We start from the raw sequence: 21,800 nt of genomic DNA on the forward strand, positions 1-21,800 counted from the left end.
TTGAAAAGGATCTGACTTGTAAATTTGGTTGAATCGACAAAAACGCTTACATGGTAAAATGAGGCGGGGAGAAAAACCCGTCGTTACTTTCAACTTCCCCCGACCCCAACCAAGACTCCATTCCTTTTTTTATTTTTTTTTATTTGCTATATACAAATAAAATAATAAATATTTACATTTTATTTGCACTTGATACTTTCTTCTTCTCTTCAACAACCCTTATCTGCACCCTAATGGTGCGTAGGGCACTGCATCATACAAACGCAGAGTTATCTTGATCGTTAACACATGAAGGAAAGGTGATCAGCCCTCCGCTTCAGGTATCAGTCCAGGGTAATATTGAATAGATATTAAAGTGAAAAATTCTCCTTTATTTATTTGACCCCCTGGGAGTCGAGCCCGGGACCTCCAGAACGGTAGTCGAGGTTGCTGACCATTGCACTACGGATGCGGACAATACAATACATACTTAAAATACATTACATATCATTAAATTTTATCATCAATATCTGAAACTAGTCTTTCTCCGTAATATTTGTTTGGCATTTTAATTTATAAATGTTGATATTTTATTTCTTTTCACGTCATCTGGCATCTCTTTGTACCTTTGAATTCCTTTATACACAAAGAAGTTTTATGATTTCTTTTTCGCTCTTTATACCATGTTTTTATGAATAGCGATTAAGAATTTAGTGTTTTTCAATGTTCTCCCAAATATTTTTCATATAAGGACTTGAGGATGGAATTTTACGCGTGGGGTAATTTTATTATTTGGCTATGTGACGCGCGCGCATGTTGTTACGTGTTACGGAATTGGAAATAATGTATTGTAAAAATAGCATCGGCGTAATCCTGTAGGGATACCCTTGTGCTTATGAAGAGTTATTGATAAATCCTAAATTTCAATAGAGTGTAGGACGCAAGTACAATAAAATCACTGGGTGCTATTTTATAATAAAATCACTAGTTCTGGAATAAAAGACTGAAGTTAATTGAAATTCGCGTATTTTTAAAGAAAAAAAAAATAATAATAAAGCGATTTGGGTGAACGACTTAGCACCCTCACTTTTTAAAAAAAACTTTGATTTTGTCCAAAACACACTTTTTAACAGTATTAACGAACCCATACTGTTTTATACCGATTTTTTCGTATTTATTCCTGACAGCGTGGTATTTTTGATAATTTTATGCAACACAATTTTTATTTTAAATTTTATTACTATCGAAAACGTGCTATTTTTTCATAATATTTCTAACCGAATGAAAGTAAACTCTAATGAAACTTTAAATTGTCGAGGGCCCTAGGGTGAAAATAATTAACGAATGAGTTTTATTTTTATTTTACCAAAGTCAAAAACATTGCTAATAATAAATAGTTTTAAATAAACTGAACATTCATTTATACATCAAAATGCCTAGTACCTACCATCTACCTATCATCTATGGGATAGTCTTAAGTATACACTCACAAGAAATATCAATACAATTCCCCTCGCTCTCCCTCTAGAAAATTTTGGAATGTATTGTTTAATATTAGTATGTTAATAGTTAATATTTGTTGGTAGATAAGATAATGCGTCGCTCCAGTCTGGGGTTCCTCGGGCGCGCTCGGTCTCGGACCCTCAAGATGACCATCACCATCGTGCTCGTGTTCTTCGTCTGCTGGACGCCCTACTACGTCATGGCCCTCTGGTGAGATTTACATATTATACATAAACGACCTCTTTGATACATGTTCATGAATATTCATGCAAACAAAAAGGTTAACTATTTGTTACAAAGCCTCTATATCTTAATCGCACGATGAAATGATGGCTAATCTGTTCAAACTATTGTTCTCAATTAATAACAAAAAACCTAATATATATATATATATATACATATATATATATATATATATATATATATATATATATATATATATATATATATATATATATATATATATATATATATATATATATATATATATATATATATATATATATATATATATATATATATATATATATATATATATATATATATATATAAAATATATATATATAAATATTTTCACTTACTTTCTGTGAAGTAATGATACCCAAAATAAGGTTTCTTGTTTCATTGAAAAACCCTCATTATAACCCCCTTTAAGAGAGATGAAAGAGACTTTGAATAATGTCACCATCGCTTCGATAATTTCTAAAAACACAAAAGGTCTGTATTTATTCGTACACATATTGTTTTACTTATGTATATCCTTAACATTAAACATTTATGTTTTTAAAATAATGTAACTATTTTGAGCAAGGTGACATTCAAGTATTTATCAAGGTGCCTTTGTGTATAAGATTATTTTTTCCCAATAAATACTGAAATAAGAAATTCTCATGTTTTTTTCATCCAATTTCTTTCGTTGAAAGATCAAACAATAAGTTTTTTTCTTTATAAATCAAAATTTAGTTTTAATGTTATTTTCTTTTGTGTGTTAATATATTTAACGCAAAGCAGAATACTTACCAGCTTTATCTTTGATTTGACGTCCAATTTAAAGAACTTTAGTAATTTATCATTTTGTTTTTCATCTAGCGAAACTTCATGCTGGTACTTGATAGAACATTTTTATGAAAAATTTTAGTGTACTATTTCAGAAATATGCTTGTAGGTGAATTATAAAAACAAAATATTGAAGGTTTAGATTCAAAACTTAAGGATAATTAAATAAATATCTAGCCCAACTGATTTTTAGGAAAAATTTATACTTGTTTTAAATATTTTTAATCACCTATGTAAGTATAGTAGGTATTCAATTTTAACTTAACTAACACCACCTCGTTACCTGTCAATTAAGGCCCGAATCTTTGCGTCAAATATATAATAATTGTCAATCGAAACCTTTTACCCTCGAGAACGAGAGTTTTTACCACAGCGATAGACATCTCCGATGGTCGTTACCGGCCTGTGTCCGTTTTAATGATGACCGCACTAGACGACACAATTATTAATGGCAACACATGCGGCCATGACAATGCAGAACGCGCGGGAAATTACAAACGAGCTGTCAAATAATGGCGACAAGGGCGGGAACAGCGCGCAATTTACATAGAAAACTAGTTGACATTCTGACCTTCAAAGGGACGTCCAATTTCTTGGTATTTTTCATTACATCGGGGAATTTATCACATGTTCAATACTGCTTTAAGAACTTTAAGGGATAAAGGCCATAAAAAATATATTTAAAAACAAAACAAAATAGTGTTGCAAAACATCTCAAGTGATCGAGAAAAAATAGTGCAATAACCGAATTTTGTAAATATTATATTTTTATTTACCAGGGCTGTGTAACAATTCACGACTTGCTCAACAATAAGCATAAATGATAAGAATAAAATGTATAAGAAAGTTACAATATTATAAATGTGATAATGAATATCGATGCATTTTTTTATTATTTTTTTTTAATCATTATTCATTGTTTATAAATAATTCGGAATATCTTACATAACACAATAATCTTATTTGCGCGATTGTAAGTACCGGAAAGGAATATAACAAGATTGTTAGATTCGGATTAGAACCGAGATTACAGCTTAAAGTTCTTACTTCTGTATCTACGTTCAAAAACAAGAGGGTAAAACCCAAAGCTTTAAGCTTAAAGATTTCTAAAAGATTAGTTCTTTGAGATACCACAGTATTTTCTATCTACGAAATCGTTAAAAACATCAAAACAAGGAAATCAGTTATTTCGTATGCTGGAGGCCTAAAGAAAGTTCACATTTACCTACACATGAATGTGATTGGAAGTTACGAAATTGTATTACAATTAATTTGTTGATATCATAATGTCATTATATAAACACTTCTTCTGACACATTGATTGAATGGCTTCACTCGAAGGTTTCGGGTTCGATTCTTTTGATGAAATGGACTTTTCTCTTTTTAATTTCTTAAACATTACACTTGAACAAGTCAAAATTAAGTATTTTTAGTTGTGTTTTAGGCCCAGATGAATGTGAAGGTATGAAAAGAATTACTGGTCCCAGTTTGTTTGTAAAATAAGTCATTTTGGTGTACAAGATTAAATTGTTGCCCGGGGAAATAATTACATTCTTCAAAATAATACAAGAACGAGAACATCTTCGCAAACTTCATTAAGCTCACTTCTATACGCTATACTCGCGTACATGTAAGACTTGTACAATAGATATTCCAAGAATCCTCTCGGGACTCTAATTAATTCCCCTGGAAATAAAGATGAAAATGTTTCAGCATTTGAAATGGAGAAATCCTGGTGGTGTAAAGGGATCTTTTGATAAAAAAATCAATAAGTAAGCAAACATCTCATTTTGGAAAAGTGATCTTATTTCTCACATAATTTTATCTGACTCGTACACATTAGCAGTGACCAAATGATTCATTCCCATAAAACAATAATGTCCCTCACCCTGATTTCCTTTACGTAAGTCTTCTGTTCCTTCTCTCAAATGCGTTCCCCTTTTCTCTCAGAACCGGAGCGCAGGACTTTTTACTATGCCTTCATATAATCAACGACAAGTAAACACCGTGTGAATTCAATGAGGTGCCCTATGCATCATTTGAGTTCAAATATTAGTCAAAGAAAAATACTTATACACTTGGCTCAGTAACATCCTCGTTCGAAGATAATGAATATTACAGTTATATCTTGGATATTTAGTATTTTATATCCTATAAACTTATGCATCTTATTGCAACAAATTATTATTAATAACTAGCACTAACCATTCTACAATACTCAACTAATAATAATTAAAACATTTATTTTAAAAATAAATCACATTTTTTCATGATTCATACTTTCTGTCATCTCCTATTACATTTTTAACCAGTAATAAATTAAACAATTTTTAATATACATTTTTTTAAATGGTAAATTTATTGTCCTGTTGATAATGTGCATCACTTTTCAATATAATTAAGTTAAAAAAATATTTTTAAATTTGGTCATAAAAAAATTATCGACTGTTCTCACAGTATTACCCACACATTATCCACAATTTTTTTTTCACTCCGATTCGTATCCTGGGAGGTCAAGATAAATATGACAACACAACACAACACAACATCGATCGTATAAGATGCTCTATGGACCATTGGATGCGGAGACAAATGCAAGATATCAATTATTTTATTCCTACACTGTATCTTTAATTTACGGTACTGTCAATATGCAAAATCGCAATCGCAAATATTGAGTATTAAATAACTAATTAATTAAGTGTTGACACTGCAACTATATACTTTTATATTTATTCTCTTACTACTGGATGTAGGCCTCTTTTTTAAGACTTCTCTCGTTAGGGCTTTTTCAATCCACTTACCACCCGCGACGGGGACAATGTCATCCCATCTTTTATCACTTACATGTAATTTCAAAACAGCTTGGCCATAATAAGTAGTTGTTATTGTCTGGCTCGAAGATATTGTTTTACAAAACTATAGCAATAATCCCACCAATGAATAAACGTGGCGATGTTTCGTTACAGGTTCTGGATAGACCGGCAGTCGGCGCTGCAGGTGGACCACCGCGTGCAGCGCGGCCTGTTCCTGTTCGCGTGCACCAACTCGTGCATGAACCCGCTCGTGTACGGCGCCTTCAACGTGCGGGCGCGCGCGCAGGTAACGCGCACGCGCGCCCCCCAACCCACGCGCGCCACGCGCAGCGACTCTCGCATGACGTCACTCTCCATCTCCTCCCTCAGGACCGTAGAATAACTACATACCGAACTCAGCCAAAACAATCATATCGTAAATGAAATTCGAAACATAGGTTCCTAAAGATTCGTGCAGTTTCAATTTAGATGACTCGAGTTGACAATAATTATTCTATCCATTTTTTATTTAAGTTTTACTTGGTAAATACCACTATTTCTTCAAATCTATTGTGACACGTGTTTCATATTTTCAAACACCGTATAATGCGGAATGTCACAATAGATTTTAAGAATTAATGGTATACATAAAGCAAAACTTAAAATAAAACTAGATAGATATTTCCACAAAGTGACTGCCGAATGAATGTAATTATTTATATTATCAATAATAAATTTAAATAATAATTAGGTTTTGGTTTTCATAAATCGCTCACTCCTTTTAAGAACGTCATATGTCAAAAAACTTGATTTTTTAGGAGAACGTTTTTAAAGTTTAAAAATATAATACAACGTATTAAAAATAAATATATCATATTGCAAAAACGACACTTTCTGCCCTGTAGCGGGTAAATATTAAGTTAAAAATATGCCTTTTTGCTGGGATATAGTACATTTTCTGGGCATTCCGAAAACATGCACAACTGAAAATCGACGATTTTTTATTTATGACGTTCTTGAAAGGAGTGAGGGAAATCATAAAGATAGGGTGAGCCATTAAGTAGTAGTGGATTTCGTTATCAAATATCTCGGGAACAAAAAATCTGCGTTTGATTTATTTTAGTAACACGAAAAGTCAACAGTATCCAATGATCCAAGCTTCTCCTCGTTTTGAGCACTTTCTATGGCGTAGGGGTACTACTGGCTTGGAGTTTTGGACGATCAATGTACACCTTGCTTTTCAGATAAAACCATAAAAACCCCTTATAATTATAAATCAAACGAACTGGAATATTATAGGTTATTTATTATTCGGCTATATTATATATCAGAACTATATAATATAGACATTTAATAAAAATGGTCATTTAACTATGTAAAAATTTCAAATATGAAGAAATACGAAAATAGGAGTACCTTTCGACCATTCACATAACTGTGGCTCACTTATATAATCGATATTTGGATTTTCCATTTTATTCCTTTTAAATAATAGAGTTTAAAATCACTTTAAGAATATCCTATCAAAGTTTTTTTTGTATTTTTAGTCTTGAGAGTAAATAAATTTGGTTGAAAACTTTCATTTGAAATTTGACTTTGAAAGACTTTAGTCACCAACGAGTAAGAATGTTATTTTAATTTTAATTTATTAAATGTAGATGAATTATTTTTACAATTTTATAAATATAAAATTGTTTAATTTCTAAATAACAAAACACAAGGAATCCTTGATATTAAAAGAATGAAAAGTAAAGGATTGAAACACATATAAATTTCCAAATATTATATTTATATGAATATATTCAAAAATATGAAATGAGGTGAGAGATTATATTGTAATTTTTATTGAAAATAAATGTTTTTAATGTCAAAAGGTGGCTTATTTTTTAATTGCCATTATAGTAAGATCCCTTATATCAACAAGTGGCTGTGGAATAAGTTTGAAATGGAGAAATATAAATGTTTTTTTTTTACTTTGTACCTGTATACCGAAATAACCTTTCTTTTACCTTCGTCGTCTACGTTCTACGTTCCACGTAAAATTGTAATTATATTATTAAATACCATATTTAGGATAGCCATTAAGTTAGTGATTACTTAATTAAACTAGGAATCAAAGAAATATTTATTTATTTTAAACTTTAGCTAGTACAATGCATTTTTAAAAGAAAATTATCGATATGATATATACGGTAGTATAATCAGCAATTCCAAATTGTACTTTTAGGATTTAGATTCGTTTTTTTAATAATAATAAAAATTAAATATATATATATATATATATATATATATATATATATATATATATATATATATATATATATATATATATATATATATATATATATATATATATATATATATATATATATATATATATATATATATATATATATATGTATATATTTATATATATATATATATATATATATAAATATATATATATATATATATATATATATATATATATATATATATATATATATATATATATATATATATATATATAAATATATATATATATATATATATATATATATATATATATATATATATATATATGTATATTTATATATTTATATATATATATATATATATATATATATATATATTTATATATATATATATATATATATATATATATATATATATATATATATATATATATATATATATATATATATATATATATATATATTCATGTTATGTTATTGGTCCGTGTAACACTCATTATTTATATTTTTAAATGTTTTGTATTTTTTGTAACATAAATGTTGTTTTTTTTATTTATGTTTTTATTTTTTCATCCTCACCCATTCCTTCCGTTTTGTATTATTACCTTCTTGCCACCCTTTTGGAAAATAACTTGATACGTAATCAAACTTAATGGTAAATTTATAAAAAGGGTAATAAAAAGGGTATAATAAGGATATATGACATATTAAACTGGTAGGTGTTCTAAAAGAAGAAATGATCTTTGTGGGATGAAAACCATATATTTAATGATTTATTTTGTCGACTATTTCTTAATTTGAATAAATTGAAAATAATTTTTCGTAAACGTGACGCAACATAAGACATGTTTTTTTTTTTAAATATTGTCTGATGATTGTGTAATGTGATATTTTTCTTCAGGGAAGCAGTCGCAGAGTCCCAACTCAGCGCTCCGGGAACAAGCGTGACCTCAACAGCTGCGGAGAGTCCCTGGAGCTTCCTCACTCGTCCTTCCGGCGGAAGTAGACTCTCCGTCCACAAATACATCCCCTTAAAACCTTATTTGAAAATTTACTCACTTAAATTATAATAGTTATAGTTATACATAGCGGATTGCCTTTTGCCATATATATATATATATATATATATATATATATATATATATATATATATATATATATATATATATATATATATATATATATATATATATATATATATATATACATATATTTATATATATATGTATATCCTAAGTCATCGAGATGGTTAGTGCAAAGGTGGATATAAATTAAAATTATATTAGGTACTGTATATAAAATATCATATAAGTTATTTTAAAAATTGAAATCCTGAGAAAAAAAATCTATATAAAAAATATATATATATATATATATATATATATATATATATATATATATATATATATATATATATATATATATATATATATATATATATATTATATATATATATATATATATATATATATATATATATATATATATATATATATATATATATATATATATATATATATACATATTTATATATATATGTATATCCTAAGTCATCGAGATGGTTAGTGCAAAGGTGGATATAAATTAAAATTATATTAGGTACTGTATATAAAATATCATATAAGTTATTTTAAAAATTGAAATCCTGAGAAAAAAAATCAAGTAAGTCAGGATAAACCTGATAATCAAAGTGTGGCTGAACTGTTTAGCTGTTTTGGTTTTAAAAAATAGTAATTATAATTTAAAGCTGCATATTTTTCAAATTTCGTTGTTTTTTTGTAGTTTTGGTCTCTATCCACACCCAAGTGGTGCACAGGGCATTGAATGATGCGTTTATATAACTGTCAGGGGTTTTATGTACTTATGACATTTAAAGATAAATTTAAAGAGAATTCATAATACTATTATTGAACTTGTGGATGTTTCATATGATAATATGGGCAATTTTTGGTGTATGTTATAAGGATATCAAATATTGGATTTTTATTTTAAGAATATTTGTACGGGTATTATGATATAATTATAAAATGTTTAATAGCTAGGTACCTACACATATTGCACTATCAGTGTGTTTATGCTTGTATAATACATACGTATCAGTATTAAAATAACAAAATTCGTATTCGATATTTACTCGTTTTCATTACATAATAACATAACAACGTATTCATTTCATTTTCAAAATAAAATTACTCATTAGTTCACTTAATTCATTAGGTACCTACACAATTAAAAAAATACTTTATCCGAGTACACTCTCAACTTTTAATTAATCCCGATGGCACATTCAGACTCACATGCTAAAATATGGGTACCTAATTGTTGTTTAACATATCACACTTACCGTGATTTTTTTTGGATCGTAAAAATACATAAAAATAATGAAAAAATTAGGATTACATTATGTGTTTTGAAAATATATTTTCTCTTTACTTTACTCCTAGAAAAAAAGCTGTTGTGATATATTAAGGCGTGGGCAAAAAGTGGATATTCCATTTTTATATAGAACTTAAAAGAAAATGGGTAAAAAAAAACTTTTGTTTGTACCTACCAGTACAGATACAATATTATCTCGCTTTTGATTGTGGGAGCGGTATTGTTTTACCTTGCTTATACATAACGTAAAAGGCTAATTCAACGTTTGAAAGGTTTGGTTCTTTGTTTCTAGTCGTATATTCAGTGAAAGGATCGGGAGGGATTAGTCGGCTGTGGCCGATCAATCATGAAATAAATATATTGCGAAACTTCTCCGCATTTGGTCTTGCGATAAGAAAGGCGTCGGGCTGCGGTCCCGTGGAAAGTTTCGAGGACTCTGAATCAGAATTTCTAGATTCTAACGCACTCTACCACAATTGGATACCTGGTTTTATTATCGAGCCGATTAGGCACACAAAAATAGTACGAAATTTAAAAAAAATGTGAATGTAACTTAAAAAAAGCAAATAATTATCTTAAATTAATTAGTAAATCGAGTGTTACTTTGAAATATTATCTTATAGGACAATTTTGAATGAAGGCGAATTTCCCTTATTCTTCTACGGAATAAAATTGAAATTATTTACAATATTCGATATTCGTCCAAGTCCGAGGACACACTTCGCTTGGAAATGTCACAGTTGGCGACATTCCCTTTTTAGTATAATACAAAAATCGCCGCGCGTCGCACGCGCCAAAGGAATTGAATCAAATTGAAACCGAAATGACACCGGTCGTTCCGAGTTGCCGGCGTTTTTCCCAACTCAAACTAAATTATTTAATCACATACCCATCTAAATGTGTATCGCGTTTTGTTACAATATGTTATGATCGTTTTGTATTTATTTTTTAAGAAGTTATGAATGTGAGACATTCATATAAAAATGGGGAGCTTTAGCCTCTTCCAATATGCGAGTCTCTCCAAATTGTTCGGAGTGGACGTACTCAGCCACGAGGCATATCCCGTTATCGGGAAAGCGTCAAGTATCAGTTTATTGCGACTATGTGAGCGAGGGACACGCTATAGGAACTGATCATAGGGCTACCGAGCTAGTGAAGATAATAATTTATGTTTTCAATACGTATTTAAAACAAATAAAGGTATAAAAAAAGCATTCCGTATTTTATCAATATTATATTGAGTAAACAAATAGCTGTTAAATAAATGTAACTAGATAAAAATATATTGTCACTAAATATTCTCGATACATTATGATATTTGCAATTATTCAATGTGATTTATATTTAATGTAAATTATTTCCTAAAAAATGTAACACGTTGTCCCACCATTTCGGGGAAAGTAGCGCTTATTTGTATCAGTAGGTGTAATATGACTAAATGTACATCGTATTGTCGAACATGAAACATAGTTTATTTATTCAAATCAAGTAATTATTAAAATAAAATGTTAATGGCTGTTTTAAAGAATAAAAATTATTCTAGATTATCAATAGAATAAATAAATGTGGTGAAATATGTGTTGTACGTAGATACTTTGTGGTACTGAATGTATGGAATACTCTTACAAAAGCTAATTAATCGTTTTTACCCCTAGCCGTTTGTATTTTGTTTTTTGTTTTTTTTTTATTGTTGTTGAATATCCCAAATACGGGTAAGTAAGGGTGAGAGGTTTTTAAAGAACGCTGCCGAATAATAAAATGTATACACCCAAATCGTAAAATCCTTTCAGATAAGTTTATGAATACTTGTCGATTATTATTTTTAAAAAAATATATAGGTATTGCGATATTACATTATACTATAAATACATTTCTCAGATTCTTTAAATTTTCCATTTGAGTCCTGCATTTTTGTGAATAATTGTACAATGCTCCCAATGATCTAATAACGTACCCGAGTTATACATATTTTGGTTAAAATAAAATAAAAACCAATATATATACATATACATATATAATGACAAAAATAAAACAATAATTTCCAAGTGAGAGTTTTATTTCTATTCCCAAAATGTGATATACTTAAAGATCTTATCAACTAACATGTCAAGGTGTGAATGAAATAAAATTTCAATATTAATAGAGCCAATATATAGCCTTTGGCTTCAATTCTCAAGCTTCGACATAGTCTTGTAATGTCTATTTTTTTAAATATTTTTCAATGCTTATTTAACTTAAAAAAAACGCTATATTATGTAAAAATCGGGTAATGCGCCCTCAACTCCGGTATTTGAAATAAGTTGACAAATTTAATAAGAACCTTTTTAATTATTTATTTTTATTTCTATGGAAAAATTCTTAATAAATTTTATTTTATTGGTAAAATACGTAATCACTGACTTTCATAGGAACTGCGGCGGTGGTTCGCGAAGGAATACATATAATATTGATCAAATTATTCTTCACATCTTTAAAGAGAAAAATCTTAAGCCCATTTTCAATTAATTAAAAACTTTTAGAAATAATCTTTAATTTATCAAAAAAATTAATGGCAATGGAAGACAAAAAATCAGAAAACATAATAATCAAAAACGGCATTTTCAAAAGCAAAAATATTTCTACTAGCAAATATTTGTCTTTATTTAGATTTTTAGTTTGAAAAATAAACACGATTTTTGTGAAAAATCTGCATAACAGCGGAATCAAGTAAAAACAAACAATTTGCTTTTAAAAATATCAGCTCCTGCTTGGGTAAATCTTACGTTCCATGAAAATCCTGCTCTGTAGATGAAAGTTGTAGAATACGTAACTCGGGGTCTAAGTAAACAAAGACTTCGTAATCATCTAAGAGAACAAGCTTAGAGATGTTTCATAATCTTTTCTATTCGCATTAAGTTACAGGAGAGTTTGAAATGAATATTGGGTGTGGATTTTCCTCTGGCAGATGTGGGCGGTGTGAAGGTCCGTGGGGCGTCCGGCCTACCTGCTGAAGTCGCCGCACTTGTAGCACTTGCAGTCGGTCGGCTCCTTCAGCTTGAGGTCCATGGCCGCCATCTCGGGAGCCGAGAAGCGCATCCCGTCCGGGTCGTAGCAGTGGGTCAGGGTTATTATGCGCTCACGAAGAAAAGTCTCTCGGCAGCAGTAGCATTCCTGAAACGCGCCCAACAAATACATGCATATCGAAGTCGTACAGGAGAAAGTGACCTACTAACAAAACGTAAAATGTTCAGGAGGGTCATTTAAATCACTTTCGCTTAGCAAGAAAATAAACATCAATGCAGTTAGTCATTTTAAACAAGTCAATATATTCCTTCCAAGTTTAAAATCCTTTGGAATTTTTTTCAGGGCAATATTGAGCTAGTAAGATATCAAATAGTCAATAATAACATTTTTGTTAAAAATGCACTTGGTCACTTTCTCCTGTATGACTACGATATGTTTTTAATATCACTTTTTAATATTTATGATACATATATATATAAAGACGCACTATCTTGTCTACCTCCTTGGTGTAATCGTTAGCGTGCTTAGCTACAGTTCTGAAGGTCCCGGGTTCGATTTACAGGCAGAGGTGAAAATAAATAATAGTGATTTAACACTCTATTTTTTATTTCATAATACCCTAGACTGGTCCCTGAAGCGCTAAGATGATCGCCTTGCCTTCATATAAGTAACGATCAAGATGCAGTGCCTTATGCACCATTGGGTCTGGATAAGGGTAAGAAGAATGTTACCTAGCTTTTTAAAAAGGTTAAATTTTCAATATTTGTATATATTCTCTCTGGCTTCATTCACAGATTGTGAATGACCTATGGCAGAGAGGTGCATAGGTTATTTCACTGCTGCCGTGTTTACTTGTTAAATAGTTACACGATGGAAGGTGATCAATTATTACAAATAAATTCCTAAAACTGTTTCTTAGAATCCCCATACCATAGCTATATATTTTTATATATTCTCTCTGGCTTCATTCACAGATTGTGAATGACCTATGGCAGAGAGGTGCATAGGTTATTTCACTACTGCCGTGTTTACTTGTTAAATAGTTACACGATGGAAGGTGATCAATTATTACAAATAAATTCCTAAAACTGTTTCTTAGAATCCCCATACCATAGCTATATATTTTTATATATTCTCTCTGGCTTCATTCACAGATTGTGAATGACCTATGGCAGAGAGGTGCATAGGTTATTTCACTACTGCCGTGTTTACTTGTTAAATAGTTACACGATGGAAGGTGATCAATTATTACAAATAAATTCCTAAAACTGTTTCTTAGAATCCCCATACCATAGCTATATATTTTTATATATTCTCTCTGGCTTCATTCACAGATTGTGAATGACCTATGGCAGAGAGGTGCATAGGTTATTTCACTACTGCCGTGTTTACTTGTTAAATAGTTACACGATGGAAGGTGATCAATTATTACAAATAAATTCCTAAAACTGTTTCTTAGAATCCCCATACCATAGCTATATATTTGTATATATTCTCTCTGGCTTCATTCACAGATTGTGAATGACCTATGGCAGAGAGGTGCATAGGTTATTTCACTGCTGCCGTGTTTACTTGTTAAATAGTTACACGATGGAAGGTGATCAATTATTACAAATAAATTCCTAAAACTGTTTCTTAGAATCCCCATACCATAGCTATATATTTTTATATATTCTCTCTGGCTTCATTCACAGATTGTGAATGACCTATGGCAGAGAGGTGCATAGGTTATTTCACTACTGCCGTGTTTACTTGTTAAATAGTTACACGATGGAAGGTGATCAATTATTACAAATAAATTCCTAAAACTGTTTCTTAGAATCCCCATACCATAGCTATATATTTTTATATATTCTCTCTGGCTTCATTCACAGATTGTGAATGACCTATGGCAGAGAGGTGCATAGGTTATTTCACTACTGCCGTGTTTACTTGTTAAATAGTTACACGATGGAAGGTGATCAATTATTACAAATAAATTCCTAAAACTGTTTCTTAGAATCCCCATACCATAGCTATATATTTTTATATATTCTCTCTGGCTTCATTCACAGATTGTGAATGACCTATGGCAGAGAGGTGCATAGGTTATTTCACTACTGCCGTGTTTACTTGTTAAATAGTTACACGATGGAAGGTGATCAATTATTACAAATAAATTCCTAAAACTGTTTCTTAGAATCCCCATACCATAGCTATATATTTTTATATATTCTCTCTGGCTTCATTCACAGATTGTGAATGACCTATGGCAGAGAGGTGCATAGGTTATTTCACTACTGCCGTGTTTACTTGTTAAATAGTTACACGATGGAAGGTGATCAATTATTACAAATAAATTCCTAAAACTGTTTCTTAGAATCCCCATACCATAGCTATATATTTTTATATATTCTCTCTGGCTTCATTCACAGATTGTGAATGACCTATGGCAGAGAGGTGCATAGGTTATTTCACTACTGCCGTGTTTACTTGTTAAATAGTTACACGATGGAAGGTGATCAATTATTACAAATAAATTCCTAAAACTGTTTCTTAGAATCCCCATACCATAGCTATATATTTTTATATATTCTCTCTGGCTTCATTCACAGATTGTGAATGACCTATGGCAGAGAGGTGCATAGGTTATTTCACTACTGCCGTGTTTACTTGTTAAATAGTTACACGATGGAAGGTGATCAATTATTACAAATAAATTCCTAAAACTGTTTCTTAGAATCCCCATACCATAGCTATATATTTTTATATATTCTCTCTGGCTTCATTCACAGATTGTGAATGACCTATGGCAGAGAGGTGCATAGGTTATTTCACTACTGCCGTGTTTACTTGTTAAATAGTTACACGATGGAAGGTGATCAATTATTACAAATAAATTCCTAAAACTGTTTCTTAGAATCCCCATACCATAGCTATATATTTTTTCATGAGACAATAAAAATATGAAATTTCTCAAATTTCTTACAAGGCAAACTGTGATTTTTATGATAAGCAGAATATACTAAGGCTCTCAATTAATTATTTTAAAGAATACCTTTATGACGAAATACAACACAAAATATTTTTTCCAAAAAAATATTTTATAATTGTATTTGTTGAAGGGAAAATGCATAGCAATTTGGGAATGATGAAACTTTGTTGTTCTAAGGCCACAATAAAAAAAATTATATGTTTATTTATCACTTATTTTCTGGTTAGTAAAAATAATGGTAAATATTTTAAGAAAATAATCCACATAAAGAACATTGACTTACTGTTTATTCTAATGCAATTATTATCCTCTTTACTGATTTGACCATTGATTTTCCCCTTTTCCACCCTCCCGTCGCACCCGAGCTTTTTGGCTTCTTTTCTGTATAGAACCTCTAGATCTATTTGTGCCTCCGCCTGTCGCTCTTGGGATATTGACTGCTAGCTAACTCTCCACCTTTCTGGAGGTCTGCCTGGGGGGCTGCGTCCTTCAGGGTTTCCATGAAGGCCGATACGTGGAGGTCTGTCATCTGACATTCTGTTTACATTCTCATTCCAGTATCGCCTTCGATATCGTTCCCACAGCTTTTTGAAAATACTAATATTTCATGTGAAAAACTGTTATTTTATACTCTTATTTTGTTATTGGATCTGTACAAGTAATTGATATGTAACACTTTTACATATATCGCTCACTCCTTTCAAGAACGTCATAAATCAAAAATCGAAAATTTTCAGTTGTGCATGTTTTCGGAATGCCCAGAAAATTTACTATTTCCCAGCAAAAGAGGCATATTTTCAACTTAATATTTACCCGCTACAGGGCAGAAAATGTTGTTTTTGCATTTTGAAGAAAATGCATTGTTTAATTTATTTTCATAAATATACTAAATATTTTTCAAATGGAGAAAAAACCTTCAGGTTTTACCTAAAAAGATCTGTTGCACAGTAAAAAGTTCAATGAGTGGCTTGATATTTATTTTTAATACATTGTGTTAAATTTTTAAACTTTAAAAACGTTTTCCTGAAAAATCAAGTTTTTTGATTTATGACGTTCTTGAAAGGAGTAAGCGATATGTAAGCCGACCTGTAATTGATCTGCCTAACTAAAGTGAATTTGTCATTAGTAAAAGTAATAATATGGACATTTTGGATAACTGCGATAGGAACTAGGAACCGCCTACCTTGAGGAAACCAGTTGGAGTGATGACGGAGGGTTGCACCTGACTGGTGCAAGTTCCCTCGCACTTGTTAATGGCCACGTCACCGTTGCACGTCCTCACCAGGCGTCCGATCTCGTCATACTCATCTGCGAACCGAAGAATATCATCAATATTGAACGAGAATCAATAAATAGGCACCCCTACTACAGCTTGATAGTCTTATCTACTCCCATTATAGCGACCATGGTCAGAAACGGGGAACAGATGAAACAGAAGATAACTTGAAAGGGCATTCCTTTTTGGATTTGGTTTGGTTTGGATGAGGACTATCGAGGACTATAAGTAAGTTTGAGGTAGAAGCTGAACCACTCTTGAAGTACACGGTGCAAAGAAGAGCATGAGTGACATATTCCAAGCATTGGTTGAACCAAATAAAACCTACGAACGGGCTCTTCACCCTTCCCAGTTCCCAGAGGTAAGAGGTTGATATGGCAATCGCGACCTGTAGGCGTGGGAAAACAATGTTGAAACAAAGATGAAAACAATGATGAAAACAAAGAAAAGTACTCTTCGTATCCCTGATAAACCATTTCGGCAAGCAAATATCGTTGATATTCTCTAACACAATTTAAAAAAAAAATAGGAAAAATATGCACATACACAATTCAAAAATCTGACAGTAATGAATTGCATCAAATATGGCATTCCAAGAAACTTGATTGGGCATATTGTTTATTTAGTTTTAACCAAAAACTAAGTTTCTAATAACAGTGTTTTCCTAGAATCTTACTGTGTGTTAACTCGTTTGCCATTTCAAATGTCTATGGTTATGGTAATTTGTACGTTAACAGACTCTCAACCCTAAATTATTATTTACATATGGCACACCTTCACAATCTCCTTTTTCTCACCCTCATGTGCACCTAACGGTACACAGGGCACTGCATCTCACGGACCCAGTGCTATCCTCGTCAAGGTGATCAGTCCCGCGCTTCGGATTGGTATAGATATTACATAAATATTAAAGTGAAAATCACTTATATTTATTTGACTCCCCGGCCTCACAAATTCTTGTTCAAATTTATTCTTTTTCACTTTCGAAACATTTAAAATAAATCGAAATGATGTCGAATTTTCACAGAAAGTTAACCAACCTTATTTCCATCCAATGTACGAGTATACCAGCCACAGACCATTCCAGCCATATAGCAATCCTCGATCAAACGACAGAGTTTCCATCAGTCTTGCACTTCAGTGCCAAAATTGTATTAACAAGAGTAAAAACACTTATTTTGTTAACCTTATCTAAATCGAATTCGAAACCTTATACATGGTACGATGGTAAATGTATTATTAACCACTATATTACCGAGCCAGACATTCCGCAAAATGTAGTTGTCCGTTTTTACAACCAAATGAGGCAGACTTCATGAGATATGAGTAACAAGATCAGTTTTTTTTATTTTTTTTATTTATTTTTTTATTTATTGACTTGGCTTTTAATTTGTAGAACTCCATTTTAATTTATGTATTAATTTTAAATCAAACACAGATTTTTTGGGTATACTAAGTTGTATTTTATTAACAAAAAACACATAAAAAATTATATTGTGACAATTGTTTCGCCTTGTTAGGGCATTAGTTTGATAATGCCCTAACAAGGCGAAACAATTGTCACAATATAATTTTTTATGTGTTTTTTGTTAATAAAATACAACTTAGTATACCCAAAAAATCTGTGTTTGATTTAAAATTAATACATAAATCAAGATCAGTTATACATTTGAAAAAACACGTTTACTTGGTAAATACTACCAATTAATAACCTTTACTGTGACATGAGTTTTGATGCACTCAATATTACTTTTATACGATGTTTGATAATGTTGGTGCATAGAAAAACGTTTCCCAATATAGTTTAACAATTAGTGGTATTAAACAAGTAAATGTATTTTAAAATGGTTGGATACTACCTTAAAAACACTGCCAAATAAATTCATGAAAACATAACATGTCCATAACAAAAAAGGGTTATATTTCATAATACGATTTTCGTAAAAATATAAAAATGCTGCGCTGTGCTTTCTCGCAAAATAAAATTAGATAACGACCAAAAATGGCGCGAAAATCTGATAGCGCGAGCGTTCAAGCAAAAGTAATTAAGTACTCCAATTTTGGCAATTTTGCCATTTTTCTGTCATCGTGTTAATATCTGTTTTTTTTTTCATTATTAGCTTCATTTCACTCAAGCATCTGCGATGTAATATTGTAATTAACAGTATTTTCGTCAGAAAAAAGTTTTCCAGAAAAAGTTAATCACATTTAAACGATGAATGAATTTAGCACAAAATGTTTTAGAGTGAGTAATTAAAATAATATTTAGATCCGATGAATTTTGTTCGGAAGTTTTTTATTAAAAAACTTACGTATGGCCTTAAATAACAAAAAAAAAACATTATAACGTTTTTTTATTAACAAATACATGAATATATTGAAAATATATTTCGATAGAAGTATCCGTTAAGAAATAAGGTAGATAAAATTATATTTCAATAGAATTATCCGTTAAGAAATAAGGTAGATAAAACTATATTTATTTCAGTCGAAATAAAACAAAATGTGACAACCAACGCGACATCATTAGTTTTTTTGACCGATGAAGTTAAATTTGGAAGCTTTCCACCCCTTTTACCACAAAAAGTGTCGAAACAATACAAGAACGTGTATGTATCCCGGGTGCCCTTACCATTACTAGTATACTCCTTTTCCCACCTACTATTTCTCCTCTATTCCCTTTCCCATATAGCATTAATGTCTTTCACACCGAGATCCTTCACATACTTCATCCGTATCCTATAATATCAAATAACTCCACTCCTATGTCCAAGAACAAATAGTTTGTACAGGATTGATTGCCTCGCTTTCATAAAATTAATGATCAAGTTGACACCGCTTCAATCCAATGCAGTGTTCTATGCAACATTGAATGAGGATAGGGATCAGAAGATGAATAAGCAATGGTACTACTGCTGTACTTTCTTATATTTTCTCCTCTACATTGAAAATTTATATTTTTCTTTTTATGGTGGTTCTCCGCGTTGAAAGATTTGTAATGTGCCTACCAACGCCAGGAGATGCGTCTTTTCCAATCTTCTAATTATTGCGTTTACTATATATGTATTTATATATATTATATATATATATATATATATATATATATATATATATATATATATATATATATATATATATATATATATATATATATATATATATATATATATATATATTAATTTAATGAAACAATTGTATGTATTAAATAACTGTTAATTGAAACCTTTTGTTAGATGTATTTCAGTCGGCAAAGTCTCGCAGCTTTCCTCGGCATTTGCAATAACCATAAACAGCGACACAACAAAACAAACATATTTTAAAAATTTCAACTTCAGCACCATGCTTTTTGATTTAAAAAAAATATTTAAAAACAGGACTCAGTCCTGAAAAACGCGTACGTTTTTTAAATGCACTTTTTAAACCCGTTGTACTTAAATTATTTCAATCGCCATAATAACAAAGAAAATGGGACTTTGTTTAAAAAATGTATCACGGGTGTACTGGTGGGAAAAGAATGGGAATGATGTGGGATGGAGAAATTTTTCCCTTTTATACGAGATCTTACTGACATTTATCAAACACTTAAATAACTACAACGCCCCATTATAGCGACAGACTGCCCAGAAATAACGTTACATACATGTATGTACGAATATAATGTACATGCTCGTATTTATTTCTGACAATAAAAATCAAAATATTTTGAATATTATGCTTTTAATTATGTGATGAATAATTTATATGTACGAGATGAAGGTATATAATATACAAAATAGGGTAGGTAATATTGTAAAATTACAGATTTTGACGAAAAACTATGAATCGTTTTGTAATTTGAATAGGTACTTTCGAAATTTTAACTCTGTAAGTTGCTTATAGAGATGTCGATTAATCGTTTTATTTCAAAAGGCACATATAGCATATTATGTTTACCTACTTGATTTTAACGTTAAAACATTTTTTCCGAAATAATTCTTCCTTAATAAACGTCCTTAAATATCATACAACGCTTTTCGATTATTTAAAAATAAATAAAACACACGAGGTCAACACTGGATTGCATCATCGACCAAAAAAGGTTCGCCGAATATTTCGCTTATCAAACATGAATCTTAAAAAGCTGTCATGAAACATTATTTTGCCTTTAAAATCCTGGCGATCTTCATACTAAATAAGACTGGATTTTGAATGCGTTTTCCGCTGAAAGATCTTGTTTGTGCCTGTTGCTAAATTAATTACTTCGACTTTATCTAAGACGATCATGTAAAAAATGCAATTTGAAATTTTTACTTTGTTATCAATCGAATAAAGTGCCCTATGCACCATCGAGTGTAAGCAAGAGTCAGAGAAGAATTTAATAAAAAAAGTCCCATGCTTTTCTAATAATACTGTAGCTTCATAAGAAGGACAAAAGATGAATAGAAATTTTTATGGTTTGTAATAAAATGGTTTCCGTGTTCACAAGAATCCCCGCAGCTCCAACACGACCCTTAACGCTTATGGAACTAGCCCACCACGATATTATTACGAGCCACTTTTAATAAATAGGTATAACAAACGATACAACATTGTGTGTAATTTGAATATTAGGTTAAATATATTTC

The 21,800-nt window shown here is 30.6% G+C and overlaps 2 protein-coding genes across 2 annotated transcripts in view; one reads left to right on the top strand and one right to left on the bottom strand.

Annotated features, from left to right (window-relative positions):
* AkhR (Adipokinetic hormone receptor) overlaps window positions 1-7,072 on the top strand; it is a 39,646-nt gene extending 32,574 nt beyond the window's left edge. The window contains exons 5-6 of the mRNA XM_088271189.1: window positions 1,566-1,692; window positions 5,508-7,072. Of these exons, the coding sequence (XP_088127315.1) occupies window positions 1,566-1,692; window positions 5,508-5,736 (356 nt within the window). The 3' untranslated portion in view covers window positions 5,737-7,072. The remainder of the gene's footprint in view (window positions 1-1,565; window positions 1,693-5,507) is intronic.
* Window positions 7,073-11,981: 4,909 nt separating this feature from the next.
* On the bottom strand, window positions 11,982-20,784 carry Pburs (bursicon subunit partner of burs). The gene is made up of 3 exons (XM_088271226.1): window positions 20,420-20,784; window positions 17,104-17,228; window positions 11,982-13,093 (listed from the first exon to the last, which is right to left on the bottom strand). The coding sequence occupies exons 1-3, from the start codon at window positions 20,535-20,537 to the stop codon at window positions 12,923-12,925; spliced, it is 414 nt and encodes a 137-aa protein (XP_088127352.1). The 5' UTR covers window positions 20,538-20,784; the 3' UTR covers window positions 11,982-12,922.
* Between the last annotated feature and the right edge of the window lie 1,016 nt (window positions 20,785-21,800).

The sequence above is a fragment of the Brachycentrus maculatus genome, unplaced genomic scaffold (assembly GCF_059751285.1).
Source record: "Brachycentrus maculatus isolate JH-2025_06_01 unplaced genomic scaffold, ASM5975128v1 h1tg000421l, whole genome shotgun sequence".
Lineage (NCBI taxonomy): Eukaryota > Metazoa > Arthropoda > Insecta > Trichoptera > Brachycentridae > Brachycentrus > Brachycentrus maculatus.